The 19,680-nt window shown below is 41.8% G+C and overlaps 2 protein-coding genes across 3 annotated transcripts in view; one reads left to right on the top strand and one right to left on the bottom strand.

Moving 5' to 3' along the window:
* Window positions 1-14,154, top strand: part of LOC129091934 (serine/threonine-protein kinase MARK1-like) — a 29,102-nt gene extending 14,948 nt beyond the window's left edge. The window contains exons 4-18 of one of the 2 annotated variants that reach the window (XM_054599628.1): window positions 2,440-2,488; window positions 2,997-3,062; window positions 3,393-3,463; window positions 4,730-4,786; window positions 4,936-5,172; window positions 6,472-6,591; window positions 7,327-7,426; window positions 7,641-7,753; window positions 7,854-8,007; window positions 8,769-8,950; window positions 9,179-9,270; window positions 9,421-9,561; window positions 9,758-10,009; window positions 12,350-12,394; window positions 12,505-14,154. In XM_054599628.1, the coding sequence (XP_054455603.1) occupies window positions 2,440-2,488; window positions 2,997-3,062; window positions 3,393-3,463; window positions 4,730-4,786; window positions 4,936-5,172; window positions 6,472-6,591; window positions 7,327-7,426; window positions 7,641-7,753; window positions 7,854-8,007; window positions 8,769-8,950; window positions 9,179-9,270; window positions 9,421-9,561; window positions 9,758-10,009; window positions 12,350-12,394; window positions 12,505-12,850 (2,025 nt within the window). In that variant the 3' untranslated portion in view covers window positions 12,851-14,154. Of the gene's footprint in view, window positions 1-2,439; window positions 2,489-2,996; window positions 3,063-3,392; window positions 3,464-4,729; window positions 4,787-4,935; window positions 5,173-6,471; window positions 6,592-7,326; window positions 7,427-7,640; window positions 7,754-7,853; window positions 8,053-8,768; window positions 8,951-9,178; window positions 9,271-9,420; window positions 9,562-9,757; window positions 10,010-12,349; window positions 12,395-12,504 lie in introns of both variants that reach the window. The other variant, XM_054599627.1, reaches the window with a different exon arrangement.
* Window positions 14,155-14,427: 273 nt separating this feature from the next.
* Window positions 14,428-19,322, bottom strand: LOC129092399 (leucine-rich glioma-inactivated protein 1-like). Its single transcript, XM_054600340.1, has 8 exons — window positions 19,126-19,322; window positions 18,798-18,869; window positions 18,151-18,222; window positions 17,997-18,068; window positions 17,163-17,234; window positions 16,577-16,746; window positions 16,307-16,471; window positions 14,428-16,157 (listed from the first exon to the last, which is right to left on the bottom strand). The coding sequence occupies exons 1-8, from the start codon at window positions 19,320-19,322 to the stop codon at window positions 15,340-15,342; spliced, it is 1,638 nt and encodes a 545-aa protein (XP_054456315.1). The 3' UTR covers window positions 14,428-15,339.
* Between the last annotated feature and the right edge of the window lie 358 nt (window positions 19,323-19,680).

Here is a 19,680-nt window from a genome sequence, read left to right as displayed (position 1 = left end):
AGGCAGCGAGGGGAAGAGATAAGAGATGAAGATAAAACACTGACTCTTCAGTCCATCACTCATTCAGATCAGAATAATAAAGAAGTCCTGTCTTGAAGGATGTGTCACATGTTAAAGCACGTGAATGGATGGATGCATATCTAAGGCTTATGTGTCTATTCTTGTGTACTGCAGGACATCTTCTGGTTATTGTGTCAGTGTGTTTCCACTCTAATTGACTTTGTTACCATGGGGGAACCTCTCAGGCCAACGTAGCAGCTGATGAATATGGAGCAGGGATTGCCACACAGGAGAAGCTTGCTTTTCTGAGCCACTGAGGGACTGAAGATTTTTGTTGACGAAAACATGGTGCCATTTAAATTATGAAATCTGTACGCACACACATTGCCTTAAAATGTGACAAACACAATCTTGCATTGGTACAGCAGATAAATCACATGCAAGAACCACAAAACAGTCAGAGAGAGAAATTTAAAGCTGTATTTTTAATCTATAAATGTACAACGATAGTGCCTGGTAATATACTGTACATGGTTAGTTTGCGTACAGAATTTTACGTGTACTGTTGAAACTAACTGCACGTCATATGAGAGGAATCAGTAGTTATGCACAACTCTTTTACTTCAAGCTTTAATTGTATTATTCTTAACTATGACATTATTCTGTTTGTACATAATAGATTTTACCCTGAAACATGTTTATACATCGGGTTATTTGCATTTATAATACAGTCTTGTTTAAAGGATGAGGCTGGTTACATTTTATATTTGTCTTACTGTCAACAAATCCCATAAAAAGACCAAAACTAATAACGATGTGTTTATGTGTTAATCCACTTTAGTAACTCTTGACTTCCCTACTATGATTTTGGTACTACTCATTTGGTTCTCTAATGAGTACTTAGAGCTGTAGCACAGTGTATGTGGGATTGATTCAAAATACATTGCAGTGCCCATTTTCACTGTAACGAAGGCAGATATCACCCAGTGCAACACTGCGGCTCACTGATGTGTTTTTAATTGTGAAAAACAATAGAGCTCTATGGCACAGAGCAATAAGCCATATCAGGCTTTGGCCCTCACAGGCAGCACTTGTTAGTAGAAAAAAAACCATTTGTTGTTTTTCTTATTCTTGTCTTTTTCTTGGATTTTTTTGACAATAAGAAAAATATAGAAGCCCTATTCTTTATGCCCTTTGCAGCAGCTCTCTGTTCGCTGTGAGTGTGTGCTGGGTGTAATGAGACAAGAGGTGTCAGAAAGACAAAAGAAGAGAGGCAGGAGAGCAAGTAGAGACATAGAACAGAGGGAAGATTTAGAGAGAGAGGGAGAGGGAGAGAGAGTACCTGCATGTTGTTGAACCAGACTGCAGCTGAGAGGTCCCACAGAGTTGGGCCTGCTCACACTGGTATAATAGCTGTGTTTGATGACCTAGAAACATAGACTATCCCAGCACTTATATAAGACCAAAAAGGCCATTAGAAAAGCTGCACGCACACACTGACGCATACACACCACTCCAGAGTCCAGTCTAATTTTTTTAATTCAACGTGTTCGGTAATGACATGTAGAGTAAACATCAATTTTAATCAATTTTTTACAATAGACAGGAGGAGACAGCAGCGTCACTCAGGACATATTTGCGTAATCAAAGTGCTCAGCAAATGGCACAATCTGTGCTCCGTCTCAGGTAGCGGTAGATGCTAAATCCCAGCCGAGCGAGTGTTGAAATTTAACACTCAAACACAGCCTGAGCACGACTGGGAACCAGCAGAACGTCAATGATTCAACAGCACCTCTAAGTGGCTGCGGGAGCTCGTTTGACATAAACAGCCAGTGAGGAGACACGGTTTTATAAATGATTCTAACTCTGAATTATCTCCTTTCTCTCACTCAGCTGTTGTACATGGTGCTTGGAGAAAATAGACTAGACGATGTGATTTTCCTTTTAGTGGTTTCTCATAAGACTGGATAGAAACTTTCCCCATCTGCAGTAAAGAGAGTCTTCTTAATCATATTAAATATTGTATAAGAGCTTGCATTCTGCTTTGTTGTCTAGAACTGCAGAGCATCAACTTCAGTTTGCTGCTCTTTTTTAAGATTATTATATTATGCAGCAAATGCTTACTGGCTGTAAGGCTGTGTACAGCTACTCTGCAGTGAGTTGTGAGTTGTGATTCTGGTTCTCATTTGTGTAGAGTTCCGTGCATCATTGTCACTGCATGAGTCCTACAGTGGATCCTCAGGTCCTCTCATGTTCCAGTAGAATGTAATCCAGTGTCAGCACAGCACACTGGGCTTCCCTCAGCTCCCTAATCAGAGCTACAATAACATTTTCTGACAGTGTGTTTTCCAGAAGAGACAGAGCTGAAACTCAGGGACACTGCGTGAAATCTTATTTGTTATGTTTGGAGTAATTAAATGTCCCTATGTGTCTCAACAGCTCTTCAGGGAAGTCCGAATAATGAAGTTACTGAATCATCCAAATATAGGTAAGTTCAATCAGGAACCTAAACCAGCTTGATCAGCAATAATATTCCCATTGGCACTATTCTAAACCGGTCTAACAAGGGAATATAATTATTCTGAAATCTCACACTTTAATCAGAATTCTTCAGTTTGTCCTATTTGTTTCCCTGCTTTTGCAGTAAGTTAATTAATGTATTTATATTTTTTGAGTGGGATTCTCTCATATCATGTTTTCAAAATAAGAGCATTACAAAATAATATAATAATAATAGTAACCAGAAATTGAGGTATGACCCAGTAGTTTGAAGATCTTAACAGTAGCATTGGCTACATAAATATGTTTGACATCACTTAATATGTTTGAACATAAAGTATTGGCTTCCTAAAGACTTATTTGAGACTCAGATATAAGTTTTAATGCAATGGGTAAACTCTCACTAGACGAGAAGCTAACACCAATCTATCTTTTCTTAACAGCTAATTTATTTCTCTCTGCTTCCTTCTCTTTCCTTTTTCCAATTTGTCCTGCAGTGAAATTGTTTGAGGTGATTGAGACGGAGAAGACGCTTTATTTGGTGATGGAGTACGCCAGTGGGGGTAAGTGATGCATTAATGTATGTCCACTAAATATGTGACATTTGGTTGATTTTTGTTTTTTATTTCCACAATATCAGCTCCAGAGCAACTTAATTAGGTTACACAGACAACAAATGTCATTGCTTTATACCACAAGGTCATATAAATTGAAGCATCCTCTAAGCTAATATTCATATACAAAGAATATTTAAGTGCAAAAACAGCCATTTGGATGCTTTTATCTAAATGACCTCACAACGACACTGATTACATGATTATAGTTGTGATAAATGATAATATAAAATGTGAATATTCTGACTGATAATTGTATATTTCCTCTTCTTACTCCAGGAGAAGTATTTGACTATCTAGTGGCTCACGGCAGAATGAAGGAGAAGGAGGCCAGGGCCAAGTTCAGACAGGTGAGTCATCAGTCATCTTGGTACTCGCACCTCTGTCGTCATTCCACTTACTGCCTTCAGAGGGAAGACTGCATGCACCAAGAGCAAGCTTCGTCACCAACTGCAGAGGAAAGATGGAGCGCAGATAGTTTGGCCAGGGGGGGGGACGACGACACGACAACTTCCCTATAGATGCTGCTCTGACACCTAGTGGTGCTTTAAGAGCAATAAGGCATCAACAGCAAGTCAGTGGCCTCTTTCATGCTCACTTATACTCTGGAAATGAACAGGATTAGACCAGTTCTTCACATCCATGCTGTTCATGTTTAAAAACCCCCACTCATGGTCTTAGATGACTCAGAGGAAGTGTGTGTGTGTGTGTGTGTGTGTGTGTGTGTGTGTGTGTGTGTGTGTGTGTGTGTGTGTGTGTGTGTGTGTGTGTGTGTGTGTGTGTGTGTGTGTGTGTGTGTGTGTGTGTGTGTGTGTGTGTGTGTGTGTGTGTGTGTGTACAGTACAGATATATCAACATCCAGAAAGGTAAAGTGTTTGTATGTGTGTGCGTCCGAGAGCTTGCACGTGGGCGGCATCTGTCAAAGAACAGTGTTTTCTATTTTATTGCTGCTATTCGGGCATATGTTGGTGAAATTACAACAGTCAACTGTCATAGCAACTGCTTACTGTGTGTCACATGATTAAAGTGACATTTGATCCTGAAAAATGACAAAATTTGCTTGCATGAGAAATACAGCTTTTAGACCTTGTATAAAGATTCAATAGCCTCAAACATTTCCTGTTTTGGAAGCAGAAAAAATGTACTGCCCCTCCTCTCCCATTATTAACAAATCACAATTGTATTAGCAATTATCAATATTGAGGATGTTTGCAAAATGTCCTTTAGCATGACGACATAATCAAAATTCTCCTGCTGTTGACAGTGAATCTGAATAATTAACTTCAGCTTTGATGATTATGATTATTTCCCCACAATTTCAGATTAGCCATGATTGGGCTGTAAACTTGCACAACAAAGAATACATTTTTCTATATTTTGTGGGTTGTGTTGCAGAGCTTCTACAATTAATCTATCAGCAGGAAATTATTTGCAATTATTTTGATAATCGGTTATTTTTTCACGCAAAAAGCCAAATATTCTCTTGTTTCTCAGGTTTTACTGCTTTTCTTTCTCATATGTGACAGTAAATTGAGTTTTGAATAGTGCTACAATATTCTTTTTCTGAATATTTCATAATGCCGTGGTGTCCCATGACGTGTGTGTATGTATTTCAGATTGTGTCTGCAGTGCAGTATTGTCACCAGAGGAGGATAGTACACAGGGATCTAAAGGTGAGGATTTGATATATCTGATTTCTCCTGAGTGGTATCCATACTCGGCATGTATATCTTGGGAAATCCATCTATAATCAATCATGTTATGTCAGTTCTGATATGTTCACAATCTTCATGATGATTTGCTTCATTTCTCCCCACATCAGGCAGAGAACCTGTTGTTAGACGCAGATATGAACATCAAGATAGCCGACTTTGGCTTTAGTAATGAGTTCACCGTGGGCAGCAAGCTGGACACTTTCTGTGGCTCCCCGCCGTACGCCGCTCCAGAGCTCTTCCAGGGAAAGAAGTACGATGGACCAGAAGTGGACGTGTGGAGCCTCGGGGTCATACTCTACACTCTGGTCAGCGGATCACTGCCCTTCGACGGACAGAATCTAAAGGTGTGGACTCGTTCTGGTTCTGGGATGCATAACTGTCTATGTTTATGTGGACAGAAGAATATGTTGCTTTACAAAGGTCTTACAATGTTGTTAAATCAGTTAACACATCACTGCTTTTCACCTCTGGCAAACATATATTGATAAAGGGCTCGGTATGCTTTGGCTAAAGTAGTTGTCAAATCTTCTAAATGTGTTGTCAGATTTTGCTTTCAAATTTTGCTCCGTCTTCTTTAATCTCTATTTAACCCTGATTGACGTTCAAATTCAAACCTGCGTTTCCTGTTTTGGTGCAATTTCAATCCAGTTCTGACTTTACCTTTTTTTAACTTTGAGGATGTGGATGTGCTCGGTCTGACAGTAGAAACGCTGATGCACTGTGTTTTGATATAGGTATACTATATATAATATTGTTTTTTTTATAGTTGTATCAGCATGTTTAATACTTTACATTACCAGACAACAAACTGTCGCATATGTTTTTTTATTTTTATTTTTATTTTCAAATATCTGCGTTTGCACAGACAAGTTCAACACCACAAACGCTTTGATTAAAGACATCGTTGTGCATCGTTTCCGCCCTGCTTTATGATGGCAGGCTTTTACTTACTATTCAGAAAAGGTATAAAGCTTCTTTTTTTTGACAAACTCAGATGACATATAACCTAGCTCATTGTCTAGCTCATTTTATTAGTGCGGCAACTAACGATTATTTACCATGTCAATTAAACTGTCTATACTTTCTCGATTAATTGATCAGTTGTTTGGGCTATAAAATTGGAAAAAGGTGAAAAATGTCGAGTGTTTCCAAAAGCCCAAGATGACATCCTTAAATGTCTTGTTTTGTTTTAAACTCAAATATATTCAGTTAATGTCAGAGAGGAGAAGAGAAACCAGAACAAATTCACATTTAAGAAGCTGAAATAAGATCATTTAAACTTGATTTTTGTCAAAAAAATTACTCAAACAGATGAATCGATATTCGAATAGTTTGCGATTAAGTTAAAAGTTGACAACTAATCAATTAATGGTTGCAGCTATACATTTAAAGCATGATGAGACAGTTGATACGTCTTCCAAATGAGAGATGAAAGGAAGAAGCTGCCTCTGTAGAAAGGGGAAAGGAATTGAAAGTCCCAATAGTGAAAGTAATTATAACAAATGCCTCTCTGAGACATTTTTTATTAATGAAAATATATGAATAATTCTGTTTAAATCTGAATTTGCATGGACAGCAAAGGCCAAAGTAAATGGGATTTCTCATGCGGTTTCATGTCTTTCTGTCTTTGGCTTGGTGTGCAGGAGCTGAGGGAGAGGGTCCTGCGGGGAAAGTACCGTATTCCTTTCTACATGTCTACAGACTGTGAAAACCTGCTGAAGAAACTACTTGTGCTCAACCCTGTCAAACGAGGCAGTTTGGAGGTATTACAGGCATTTGCATTGTTGCACGTTCACAATAATTTGCTCTCCATTCAGAAATGTGTTGCACAGCAGCCAAACAGACAGTCCTAATGATTTGGAGCCTGATTGTTGTGTGTCATCTGGAAGCACATAATTGCTGCTGTTGTTAATTATCAACCAACAGAACATTTCACTTTACAGTTTGTCAGATGGAAATTTGGTCTTACATAATTATTTGATGAAAGCATTCCCAAATAATTAAGTTAGAGCATTGTAGGAAATAAAACTTAATTCATTTAACAGAATCCATCTTTCAGTGCATCCACATAATCAGGGACAGTTGTATCTTGTTTCTTCTTTGCAAACAATAAGATAAGGTATCCTTTATTAGTCCCGCAGCGGGGAAATTTACAGGATTTACAGCGGCATAGGGTATAGTACACAGTACACGATACACAGTTGTCAGTTCAATTTGCACTCCGTCTGTCCAGAGTCAATACTAGACCTGCACTCAGAACCAGGCTGGAGGTCTATAGTAAAGATTTCTCCACCATTATTAACAATTGATCACACTGTTGTTCAGCCCTGGCTGATTTCATAAAGAAGTCATTATTTTTTTGTTATGCCATTTGCCTTGCACTTAGCTAAAATGTTGTTTGATTAACTGGTGTGAGTCATGATTAATTATCTGAAATTGCAGTTGAAGTAGTTTTACTTGGACATACATGAGCTCTAATTGTCTTGTTTCTTTGTTAGCAAATAATGAAAGACCATTGGATGAATGTGGGTCACGAGGAGGAGGAGCTAAAACCTCACATTGAGCCGGAGTCGGACTTCAGTGATTCATCCAGAATAGGTGCGTACTAAAGTGTGTGTGTGTGTGTGTGTGTGTGTGTGTGTGTGTGTGTGTGTGTGTGTGTGTGTGTGTGTGTGTGTGTGTGTGTGTGTGTGTGTGTGTGTGTGTGTGTGTGTGTGTGTGTGTGTGTGTGTGTGTGTGTGTCTTGATGTCGTGTATCATGTTATATCCAGTTTACTGACTGTGATTCACATTTACTTCTATCCGCATTCAGAGCTCATGGTGACGATGGGCTTCCCTAAAGATGAGATCACAGAGTCTCTACAGGGCCAGAAGTACGATGATGTCATGGCCACTTACCTGTTGCTGGGCAGAAAAGCTCCGGAGGTCAGTTTGTTTGAAGTTGCATCATCTTGACATCATCACAAGTAGGTAATGCATTAAGTCATGTGACCACACCCTTTCATCATGTGTCTCTATGCCCCAGTTCGAAGGGAGCGAACCGCTCACCAACAGCATCCTGGGTCAACGACAGCGGCCGACCAGTGACATCAACAACAGCTCCAGCATTTCCCCTGCTCATCCCAAGGTCACACGCAGCATCTCAGCCAATCAGAAGCAGCGCCGCTACAGTGATCATGGTGGGGATGATGAGGGTGGTGGTGGTGGTGTCGTAGAGAAGCCAAGTAAAGTAACCTCATCCTTCCCAGCTCTGAGAGTGCCGCTGGCTGCATGCTGTGTAGGAGGAAGCTGCTCTCAGTCACTGAGGATTGGCCTGTGATCAACCTGCCGAAGTGCCGCTTAGCAAGACACTAGCTCTGCCAGCTCCACTGGTACTCTTCAATAGCTGAATAAATCTGATTGAACTTCAGCAAAGTTTATAGATAAATAAAGCACATTTCATTTGTTATAGTGAAAGACGAGGTTAACATCAAACATAGACTAATTGGTTTGATGGCTTAATGTTTATTTTCTAAAATCTGTCCATCTAAATGTTGGAATCAGTGACTCAACCTCAACACTGCACTGGTTGTTAAGCAGCTTCCTCCTTCGTCATGTGGGACCATTGTGTCTGGCGCCATCTGCTGGCTGGCTGCCTTCCTGCAGCTCCCCGAGGAACAGCGCCTCAAAGCATGAGGAGGGAACAGCTTTGCTTTGTTCATGCTCACCTTGTCTTCTGTAGCTGTACGACTTGTTAAACTAAGTGTTTGGTGCAGATTTATTTTTCATAGACTAGATGATGTCTTGATCCGGCTTTGAGTGGCTTTGCTTGATGCTATTGTAATGAAGGCACTGTCCTTGTTTGTTCTTTTTTGTCTGAGAATTCCTGATATTGGTGCTGTAATAGTGATACCTCCGGTTCAAGAATATGTAAGTTTGTTCTCTTATGTGTGTCTCTTAGTTGGTCCGTCTGTGCCCCCGGCTGTATCGTACACGAAGCGCGGCCAGGCCTTAAGTGTGGAAAGCGACCACAGGGAGGAGTGGGATGGAGCACGCCGACTGGAGCTCAGCACGTCGAAAGGAGACGTTCCAGCTTCACCACTGGGAGTGCAGGAGAGGAAGAAAACTACAAGTGCTGTGGGGGTGAGACAGAGGAGGACACAATTGCTCACACATGTCCACATAAACCACATGCTCATAAACAAATAGGTGAAGGGGGGTCTATAATGTTAAAATACATTTTAAACTAAAAATGAAAAAGATATTTCCCTTATTATTCCTCTATTCGTTCACTTCTTGAGTGAGCAGGCTTCACTAACACTTTAAATGCTAAATGCTTTGACATGTTTTTGTCTCTCTTTCCACAAACAGACCAATGGATCAATGACTCGCAGGAACACATACGTGTGTGAACGAACCTCTACTGACCGCTATTCAGCTATTCCCAATGGCAAAGACAGCAGGTAAACACCAAAACCCTCATTGTTTACTGCAGGGTGTGATTTACCTCTCCATGATATCTGTCTTAACTTTATTTCTATCATTATAGTGCGTAATACAAACCCCCCCACTGCACCAATTGCTAAATACATATCTTCATCCTCAATCGCCAGTTTAACCGAGGTTTCAGGGAGCACCTCGTCGACTGCAATGAGCTCCACGCGACCTCGTCACACCAAGTCCATGTCATCGTCAGGGCATCCTTCAAAGAGCACACTGCCCCCAATCGACGACAACACAGAGCTGAAAGCCAGGTGAGCAGCCCGATCATCACCTGTCCATCTGCAATAACTGTGACTGTCAGGACTGGGTGTTTTCTATGTGGAAGTCTATGTGTGGCGAAGATAGTGATGCTGATAGTGTGATTTATTTCTAAATGACAGTATGTATAGTGAACATGCAGATCTCTTAACACATGTAGTGATTTCTCCTGTGATATCTATGTTGCAGCTCCTCTCCGCGGGGTCCCTCCACCTCTCCGTCTGCACACAGTATTAGCACCCCAGAGAAGAACCGTTTCCCCCGTGGTACCACCAGCCGCAGCACCTTCCACGGAGCTCAGCTCAGAGACCGGCGCAGTGCCACTTACAACGGCCCCCCAGCTTCGCCCACATTGTCCCATGATACGGGGGCTCTCGCTCAGCAACGCAGGGGCACCTCCACTGGGATCATCAGCAAGATCACCTCAAAGTTTGTCCGCAGGTCAGTGAAGACAGTAGGGGTTGTACTTTCCTCATCTTGCACCTAACAGTAAAGGTATTCACATTTACCTTGGCAGGGAAGTCTTAGCTCTTAGAAACACCACAGGAATAAAAAGACAAAGTTTGCTTCTTTATTATACCGGAAGGACTTAAGTACTGGCATTCATGAGTTCTTCAGTTTTGAAGGAACTGTTGTTCCCTATGCTACTGCACATATGTAGTCTGCAAGCTCCGTAAACCATCTCTGCAGAAGTTCTGGGCAATTTGTTCAGCAGAAGTATAAATTAGGCAAAAGTCAGATAAACTCATGGATGTCCTTTTATGTATCTGGAGGTAAGACTGATCTTTGTTTAAATACTTATCACACATTGGAAACATCAGTTTAGACTTCTTTATTGATGACTGGTCCAACTAAACACTAATGTTGCAATTAGCATTTTTAATGGATGCCAGCTGCTTTCATTGTTTACAACCTTCTTTTTACAGGCATCCACGATATGAATCTTAATAGGCTTATTCTTTTATTCTTAATATATTTATTTACAAGACCACCAAGCATGGCCACAGAGTCTACGGCCATGATAGCAGCTCTGTGAGGCTGCACTTTGGCCCTACAACATTTTGAGCTAAATGCTCAGGTCAGCATGCTAACAAGCTGATGTGCAGGTATAAAAATAATAGAGTGGCTCAACCCAGAATTTAGGATTGCACTCCTTTAATTGGGTAAATTATTGGGATTTTTCCATGGATTTTGGATTTTTGCAGAAAATAAACTTTGTGGCAAACAAACGTTTTATGATACTTCAACTTTTTGTTCTTCAAGGTAATCTTCACAAATGAAAACCACTTTTATGATTTTTGAAGCGTAACTGTTGCATGACTTCATGTTATCACCAGAAAGCTAAAGGTGGACTAGTGTTCTAGGGGTGACGTTTCTTGGTCTCATCAAGCCACTTGTTAGCATCCTCTTTTTTAAGACGTAAAAGCTTCATATCTTCATAAAACAAATATTCAAAATAATTTAAGCTTGTGTGAACTGCAGACCTTATTTCTAAGCAAAACCACATAAAAACCATCGACTTAGAGACGAGGGAACCAAAATATAGACTCATTTCAGGTTTTAGGATTCATTCCTGCTGCCCTCTACATCAATATGACTGCTGGTATCTTAGTTTGGCTTGTTTCCATTCCTAATGTTTGTTAATTAGCACAAAATACAAAGTACAGCTGAGGCTGATAGGAATAGTTTTGCAGGTATTTTGTCTTAAACCAAAATACCGGACAAATTGAATGGCTAATGAATAAAATTGCTAAAGCTGGGCTTCAAAGTGCAGGCAGAGACATGAAAAAAATCATCCATGTTTGTTGTATGTCTCTGATCAACCTAAAAACAATAATATAATTCCCCAAAACCAGACTAAAGAGATTAAAGGAGTACTTGTGTTCAGATTACTTTATGGAAACTTTTTCAGCAGAGAAAACAAAGAAAGCATCACACACGCTCCCTGCTTCCTGAAGACACTCTGATCTACTCCCAATCCTTAGTGCTCATAATCATAATTCCACACTTGAACCTCTTGCTGTCAATATGACAAGCAAAGGAAATCACCACATCGTGCACACAGCAACTCCTTGTGTCACCTTAACACCTGCCCATCTGGTAGAGGCTCACAGCTTTCTCTCCTTCTCTCTCCGCATAGAGCTATGTCTTTCAGGTCGACCCGGAGGTAGGAGAACACAATGCTTGCTGCACCTGTTCCCCCCTGTCCAAAAAAACCAAACCAAAACTGTGCCCACCATGACCTTGGCCCGTGTTTCCTTAACCCCTGACGTATTTGCCCACTACACCACATCCTTGCCTACTGACACCCTTGTTATGCCGTCTATTTCCTTCCCCTGTGTCCACTGCCTTGAGAACAAACCTCACGGCTCACCAGCATTTCTTTTACTAAACTAAGCCATGATATCTGCTCCTCAAGTCGCTGGCTTTCCTCTCCTTACTCTCCCCCGTCTTCATGCTGATCGTAAGCGAGAAAGCATTCAATGTCAGCTGTATCAAAGATTTAGAATCACTTTTACACTCCTTACAGATCAGTGGGGATTAAGGAAAGGTAGCGTTCAGTAGACGGGATGATGCTTTTGGTTATTGTGAAGGGGGGCAACGATAGTATGTGCATCAAGAAGTCACCTCATTATGTGCTGAACCCTGATACCCAGGAGTGTGGACTCTTTCCTGGCATGATGCCTGACACCCCTGTCTGTGTCCAGTGATGATGGGGGTGGGTGAACTCATGTTGACATCAGCTCGTGGGACTAACCGTGTATTCCTGGTTTGTTTCAGGTTGCCTAGTGAGGGAGAAGCCAGTGCCAGGACAGAAACACCGAGGTGAGAATTTGATTCATCGAATTTCATAGGAAGCCTGTAATCAACTTCTGCCTCCTTCATCGCCTCTCTCCACTTCTATTTCTGTTCTATCCCCTCTTCTGTTGGTGTAGAAGTGCGTCAGGTGATACTAAAGAGGACGGCAGTCGGGACTCCAAGCCCCGCTCGCTTCGTTTCACCTGGAGCATGAAGACCACCTCCTCCATGGAGCCGGCCGAGATGATGAGGGAGATCCGAAAGGTTCTCGACGCCAACAGCTGCGATTACGAGCAGCGTGAACGCTTCCTGCTTTTCTGTGTCCACGGCGACGCTCGCCAGGACAACCTGGTCCAATGGGAGATGGAGGTGTGCAAGCTGCCCCGCCTCTCCCTCAACGGCGTGCGCTTCAAGAGGATATCGGGCACGTCCATCGCCTTTAAGAATATCGCTTGCAAAATTGCCAATGAGCTCAAACTGTGACGGCAGATGGAGTCCCAGTCGGTCTTTGGTGAGCTCTGGTTACGGTCTCATCTCATCACTGGATTAGTGTTGACTTACAGGACAGCACTACACAATTCAGCACTGAAGATCCTCACCTCGCAGAATCAGGGTGGACTCGGCTGGTAACGTGCAATACTGGCCATGAATGTACTGTACAGGGTAGTGGATCAGAGAGATAACGCAAGGTTTGACCTCTGTGACGGAGAGATAGCAAAAACAGCGAAACCCCAGTTTTTTTCTTCCGTCCAGCCCCTTGTCTCTCTCATTAGCCCGCTGCTCCTCGTCATAGCACACATTCATTTAACACGTGCAGTATGCAACTAAAGATGACCATCCTGCAATAATGTTTTCAATCTCTTTTTCTAAACGCCTATTACAAGATCTACTCTCCTCGCTGAATAACCATTAAAGTTACTGAAAGCTAAGATAGCCGCTTTTCCACCTGTGTTAAGTCAGTATATAAATCAGGCTGGAGCCCATACTAAAACTATGTAAAAAGAGAATTGTACTGTATGCATAACATCTGCAGGTACTGTATTGTATATTGATTTTGCGTTCTGTACAGAATTTTATTGTCAATAATGTCATTTTTTCATGGGATTTCAGTTCTTTCCTAATATTATTGATGTGTCTTGAAGCATTATCCATTCGGTCTGTGAGTTTTTTTTATTTTATTCATTTTTTAAGAGCCACCATATGAAAATAGTGTTTTTAATTTTATTTAAAGAGCACTAAATTATTTTGTGGAGTATTAAGGGATGTGTTCCCTTGCCTTTTGTGTTATATTTTATTTGCCTATGGAAAAAAAACACTAAGTTGCACCACATAGACTTGAGTAGTAACTTCAGTTAAAACTGAAAATGTGTTCACTTTATTTTGTCTCGGCAGTAGGCAGGTGATTTGGAGATCCTGCTGCAATTGCACAAGTTTTCCAGGGTGATGTGTATGAACATGAGAGTATGCACCTGTATTTCTTTCATGTTAGTTTGGTAGTCCTCAGTTTAAAAAAAAAGCAGGGTTTAAATTGGTTTACTTTAGAAAAGCGGAGGACGGGATGTCTTTATCCAAAAGACTGTATGAAAAGTCAAACAATCACCATGAAAGAAGCAGTCGGTCTCATGGAGCCTTTCTAAAGAGGCTGATTTAGTCCTGCCACCAGTGTGATTGTGCAGGTACTTGTGTATCTCCTCGCTTGTGTTTTTTTTTTTCCTTTTATTTTTTATTCAGCGGATTTTATTGTATTTATTCCATTACATTGTAATGTGCTGCTTTGTAGAATTGAGGCGTGCACTTTGTTGGAGAAAATAAAAATGATTTTATTTGTTTGTATCAATTTCATTTTTAATTCTTCTTTTCTGAATCTGAGCTCTAGTGAAATTGACATGAAATTGATGTCAATTTCCCTAGAGCAGTGAAGTAGATGTGTTTTGCTTTGAGGACCTGGTGTTGGTATTTCACACTGAACCAATGTCATGCTACACAGTTCCATTATGGAGCTCAGAGATGAAACAGTTAATAATGTAAACCTTTATTGACTCTACATAGCATGATATTAGTCAATAACTTAATTCTAATCATGACACAGTTGATACATGTTAGTCAAAGGGATAGCATTATGAACAATGTCCTCAGTGTTTCATTTCAGTTTCTTTAAGTGTGTGAAAATAGTTCCTGTGTGCCCAAAATGTTTTCCATACTTCTTATGAAAAACAGTAATTTTCAATACTTTAAACATTATACAAACCATTAGCAATAAAAATGTTAGTTGCAAAGATTTACAGGTACATTCTCACACAACATTTCTGTTAATATTTTCCAAATTATAAACATAATTTTAAATCATTCTCCTTAACAAATATGTATCTAAGTGGCGTGGTCCCTCTCAAACTTACAAAAGCTTCATTTACAAATATTTTAGCGTACAAGTGGAAAGACAGAAAAATGTAAACATTTCGTTTTGGCAGATTTGTTCAGTTAAACATGTTAATAGATTAAAAAGTAACATTTTGTCATTACTTTCTGTAGATAAATATATGAGATTACAAATGTATAAACATTGCTGAGTCACGTGAAAAGCTGAACACAAAAAAAACCTACAGGCAGGATTTAATGGATTAATGAGCATGGATGTTGCATTCATCGGGAATTAAAGGCCAGTGTGCGGCCCTGCTCATGCATTAATGTCTTTGCAACATATTGGGTCTAATCCTAACTTGAGGTGCATGCATTGAACTCAATATGCATTTCATCCAAATGTATTTGGGTGAGATACATGTTTTTGTCTTGTATCATGCGCTGATTTCAATGGAAGTTTTTTTTTTTTAAAGAAAAGACTAATGCCTGCCTTGCTCAAGTTAGGATCACCTGACACTCTCACTGTTGTCTGGATCTGCTGCAACATCCATTTCTTAACACAGTAACCACTCAAATAACCAAACAATTAGTCAACCAGTCAAGAGGACAATCACTCAGTCGCTCAGATCAATGACCAGGTGCTCATAAATCTGAGTTTTCCCTTTGAAACTGGAGGCCAGCAGGAACTGCCGGTTGTCTATGGAGACGGGAGAGAAGGCCCTCGGTGCCTGGATGTTCACCTCCTGGAAATGGACAAACTCGCCCTTCTTTGCATCCCAGCGGTACACCTGGGTGAAAGAGTAATCGCTGCCCAGGATGGCATACTGCCAGCTGCCCACGGAGAAGGGCTGGAACACCATGGAACCACGGGAGGGCATGGTCTGCAGCTCTCTAAAGAGGGCCCCGTCCCAGCGCATCACTTTGGAGTCGCCGATGAATCGCGTCAGGCAGATGAAGAGGTCGGATTTGACCTGAAAATGCTTCACAGCGTAGACGTCCTCCATCTCGGGGATGTCGGTGCGTCTGTCAAACAGCTTGGTGCCTTTGTTCCACTGGTAGATGACCGGCCTCTGGGAGCTGCTGGACAGGATCAGGTGAGGCTTGGAGGAGATCTCCATGTACTCCACGTCGGTGTCCCGGTACCACGGGTGGAGCGATTGGTGAGAGTAGAAGCCGTTGCCGTTCCACTTGTAGATGGTGGTGGAGCCGGCCTTGGAGCTGTCTGCTATGACGAAGAAGGATTCTCCATCGATGCGGAACGTCTCGACGTCGTTTGGTTTGCGGATTTTGAGGATGTCAATGCCTTGGAGTTTGATGAATTTGTTGGCAGAGGTGTCCCGCTTGTAGATGTGTGAGCCACCAAACAACTGGGCCACAATGACAAAGAGCTGGTTGTCAATGACCAGAGGTTTGCAAATCACTGTGGATGTGCCTGGTGAAGAGAAAGAAGAGATTAAAAACAAGACAGTTTCCCTTTGTCTCCATCTAGTGGCTCTTCTTCCATTCTCACCCCCCTCATTTTAGACTCAAACAGCTCATTCACAGCCACATGACAGCCTATTTGAAATGACTCTTACTTACTGTCAATGTCGTCAAAGCTTCTGAAGACCATCTCCACATGATCCCACTCTAGAAAGCTGCATTTCCCTATGAAGGGCTGGGCGAACACCACATACTGGTCATTCCCAAAGGAAAATGCCTCCACGGATATGGATTCAAACTTCAGGGACTGGTAGGAAGCGAACTCTGTGAGAGGAACAACAACATGCTTTGAATGACTAAAAAGTCAGGAGAAGCTGTGATCATTGTTATAAAAATGTATTTGAATGAGAAGTATTTTCTGTACTCCACCTGTGGTGATGCAGTCGAAGGACAGCGGCACCATGTCGTTGATCTTCTTGTCCAGCTGAGAGGCGGGGCCTTTACAGTAAATCTGGTCCACTGTAGCGTTGGTGCTGGTTATCCACTCTACCAACCACTTCAGCTTACAGTCACAGGTGAACTGGTTCCCTCTCAAGTCTCTGAAGAGAGAAAACCACCAAACTCACTTCCAATGGGAACGCGCTCAGCCTTTTTGAATGGATTTTTTATTTGCAGTCATTGAAGTGTGCCTGCTGGCGTTGCTCTCTGGCCCTCACAGCTTCACTCTGTGCTCTCATTAATATCAAGAGGGACCACAAAGGAGAACAGAACATCTTCAGCGGGTGATAGATTGCAAACTATCTCTCTTCCTCACTGCCGCATGCAATTTTAATGGCGCTAAAAGCACCACCCACACATTTTTCAAGCCTTGGTGGAAGAGAGATAATGATACTGAGGTCTATATATAGACCTCAGTATCATTTGTCCAGGATAGCATACATTATACTTTGTTATGTAACACTGTGCAATTTATCTCTTTGTTTCCAGATACTGCAGGATTTCAATTTGTACTTACACTTTCGTCAAGGCCTCAAGACCCTTGAACAAGTCTTTGGGAAGGGTTTCCAGATTATTGTAAGCCAGACTCCTGGAAGAGAGAAAGAACCACCAGATATGTTGCTTATTGTTCGTGTTTCACCAGCTATTCAATGTATCTTCCCCATCCTTTCCTCTTCATACTGTTAAATGGAAATGTTCAACTGTTTGTATGTTCATTTGTAAAAGGCATGCGTTATGAAGTGTTTCCTTGCAGAGGAATATAAGGATATCTGTTAAAGAGCTTGGCTACATCTTGCCACCCTGGAGACAGAAGGAAGGAACATTGCTTATTGTGAGTTTAAGGAGACATTAAGCTATTTTTAGAGCTGCCTCCTCAGCCATTTTATGGCTCTCTCTGCTACAAAAGAAATGGTAAGAAGTACTTCTTTTGAAGAGAATTGAACAGATTTGTGTACCTACCTTTCTAAATCTGTACAAAATGTACATGTAATGGGCCTTCGGCTTCTAAGCTTCATTAAGTCAGTGAATGACAGTGAATGTGTCAGGATTGGCTTCATAATCATGTCAACAGCTGCACAGTGTCACAGAAATGTCTGTGTGGCAATAAATGTTGTGTAATAAACTTTGTCAGCATTGTACTGGAGCAGTTCTTGCCTGCACCTGCAAACAGATTACAACACTTTCTAATAATAGAAACAGAAAGCTTCTCTATATTCGCTTTTAAAAAGAGACTCATCAGTGATAAGATTTTATATTAAAATCAAACAGAGATCACGTCTTTATCCCATTTTTAAAGAAGAATAGCTCTCCTTTTTTTTCACAGGAAGTAAGAAATACAGTATATACTTACAGATGTACCAGGGTTTTCAGTCCACGGAAAGCATGCGGTGAAATCGAAGTGATTTGGTTGTTTTCTATGAACCTGAAAAAGGTGTTGAATAAATGCATGAGAGGGAAGACAATCTTGTTTTTTTACAGCTTGTAAACTTGGGGCATCTACTCACAGATACTCCAGTTGAGGAAGACCAAGGAAAGCATCCTCGTTTATAGATTCCAGGTTGTTGGCTGTGAAAAGGCTGCGCAGAGAGATCCATTAGATTAGATACCAACAAGCTGTGGTCTAACATTAGCGGCTGAATGGACCTGGGATGGAAAACTCACTCCTTGCTCCTTCACAGTAACCCAAATACATCAAGAACAAGGATCAATGCAGCCTCACATGTTTGTTTGAAGGACACAGTGACTCAGTCAGTACTCCGCCCTATGAGACAGGAGTGAAGGGGGATTCCCTATTCAAAAGGAGGGATTCCCCATTAATAAATCTCCATCTGAAACCAGGTCTCATTCCCAGTATGCACAAATACATGTTAAGGCAAGACTTAAACTGAATGCCCAACACAAAGAGACTATTCTACCCTGAGATGAAAAGGTATGTAGGGAAATAATTTAGAAAGGTAATTTACTCCTTAATGATATTCTGTCCCAGCTTCCACATTTCTGATTATTGGCTACATCAACATCCATTCTATCATAAGGTGTAGCATCAGAGGAGAGATGTCTTGAGCAGTAAACATGGCGTTGATCACCTCACTGGGGACTGACAGCATGCAACAAAGACTGAAGAACAAAAAGATCCAGAGAGATTTCTCACAGGAGATGCAGGGCAGGCGTGTGGATGAAGCTCTCCTTCGGGATTTCAGTGAATTCAGACTTGACGAACGATCTGAGGAGAAAGGGGGAGGAGGAGGAGGAGGAGGAGGAGGAGGAGGAGGAGGAGGAGGACAAACGACGGACAGACACACTGGTTAGCTGTAAAGCATAGACTCTCCCAAACGAACAGTTATCCCTGATTGTTTCTTATGCATTACTCTGCAGCAGCACGGAAACCACCAGCAGAGACGAGTGTTTTTATTGTTAATATATGTAAGCACTGGTTAGGGAACGCTTTATAAAAAAAAATAACAATAAATATGACTTACAGTGATATGACATCTGGAGGAAAGCTGCGAGGGATCAGCCCTGCGCTTTCGCACAACGCGTTATCTTTGGTACATGTGCATGTCGAGGGGCAGCGAGGCTGTCTGGCTCTCTTGCTGTCCACCGCCAGTAAAACACACAACACTGCGAGTGCGCAAAGCCAGGGCGAGCTCTTGGACATCTTGCGTGTATTTTCCATTCTTGCGAACCGCTGCGGGCACGACCTGCGCGTCGACCAGCCCTGCACATGAACCAGGTCCTCCGCTGTGGTTCCTCTTCCACCACCACCGCCGCTGCTGGTGCTGCTGGTGCTGGTGGTGCTGCTGGTGGTGGTGCTGCTGGTGCTGCTGGTGGTGCTGCTGGTGGTGCTGGTGGTGCCTGGAGGCCAAGCGACGCTCTCCGCTCCTGTTTATCTCCGCCAAGTGCCGTGCGCCTCCGCCTCTCGCTCTTTGGAGGTGATTAAAACCGGGCTCCACCAGTCCGTCCACAGCGCTGTAATTACACTACACCCCCTGACAGAGAAAGAAGAAAAAAAACAATAAAAAAAAAACAATCAA

The sequence above is a fragment of the Anoplopoma fimbria genome, chromosome 6, assembly GCF_027596085.1.
Source record: "Anoplopoma fimbria isolate UVic2021 breed Golden Eagle Sablefish chromosome 6, Afim_UVic_2022, whole genome shotgun sequence".
Lineage (NCBI taxonomy): Eukaryota > Metazoa > Chordata > Actinopteri > Perciformes > Anoplopomatidae > Anoplopoma > Anoplopoma fimbria.
Note: the sequence above shows the minus strand (reverse complement) of the source record. Positions and strands in the feature narration are given on the sequence as shown.

What these genes read in the sequence shown, in the direction of transcription:
- LOC129092399 (XM_054600340.1), bottom strand. Translation starts at nt 19,322, where the DNA reads ATGGAAAATACACGCAAGATGTCCAAGAGCTCGCCCTGGCTTTGCGCA. An exon ending in CTGAAAACCCTGGTACATCT is followed by an intron (nt 17,235 to 17,996) that starts GTAAGTATATAC and finishes TCTCTCTTCCAG; the next exon opens with GAGTCTGGCTTACAATAATC. An exon ending in CTTCGACTGCATCACCACAG is followed by an intron (nt 16,472 to 16,576) that starts GTGGAGTACAGA and finishes TTCCTCTCACAG; the next exon opens with AGTTCGCTTCCTACCAGTCC.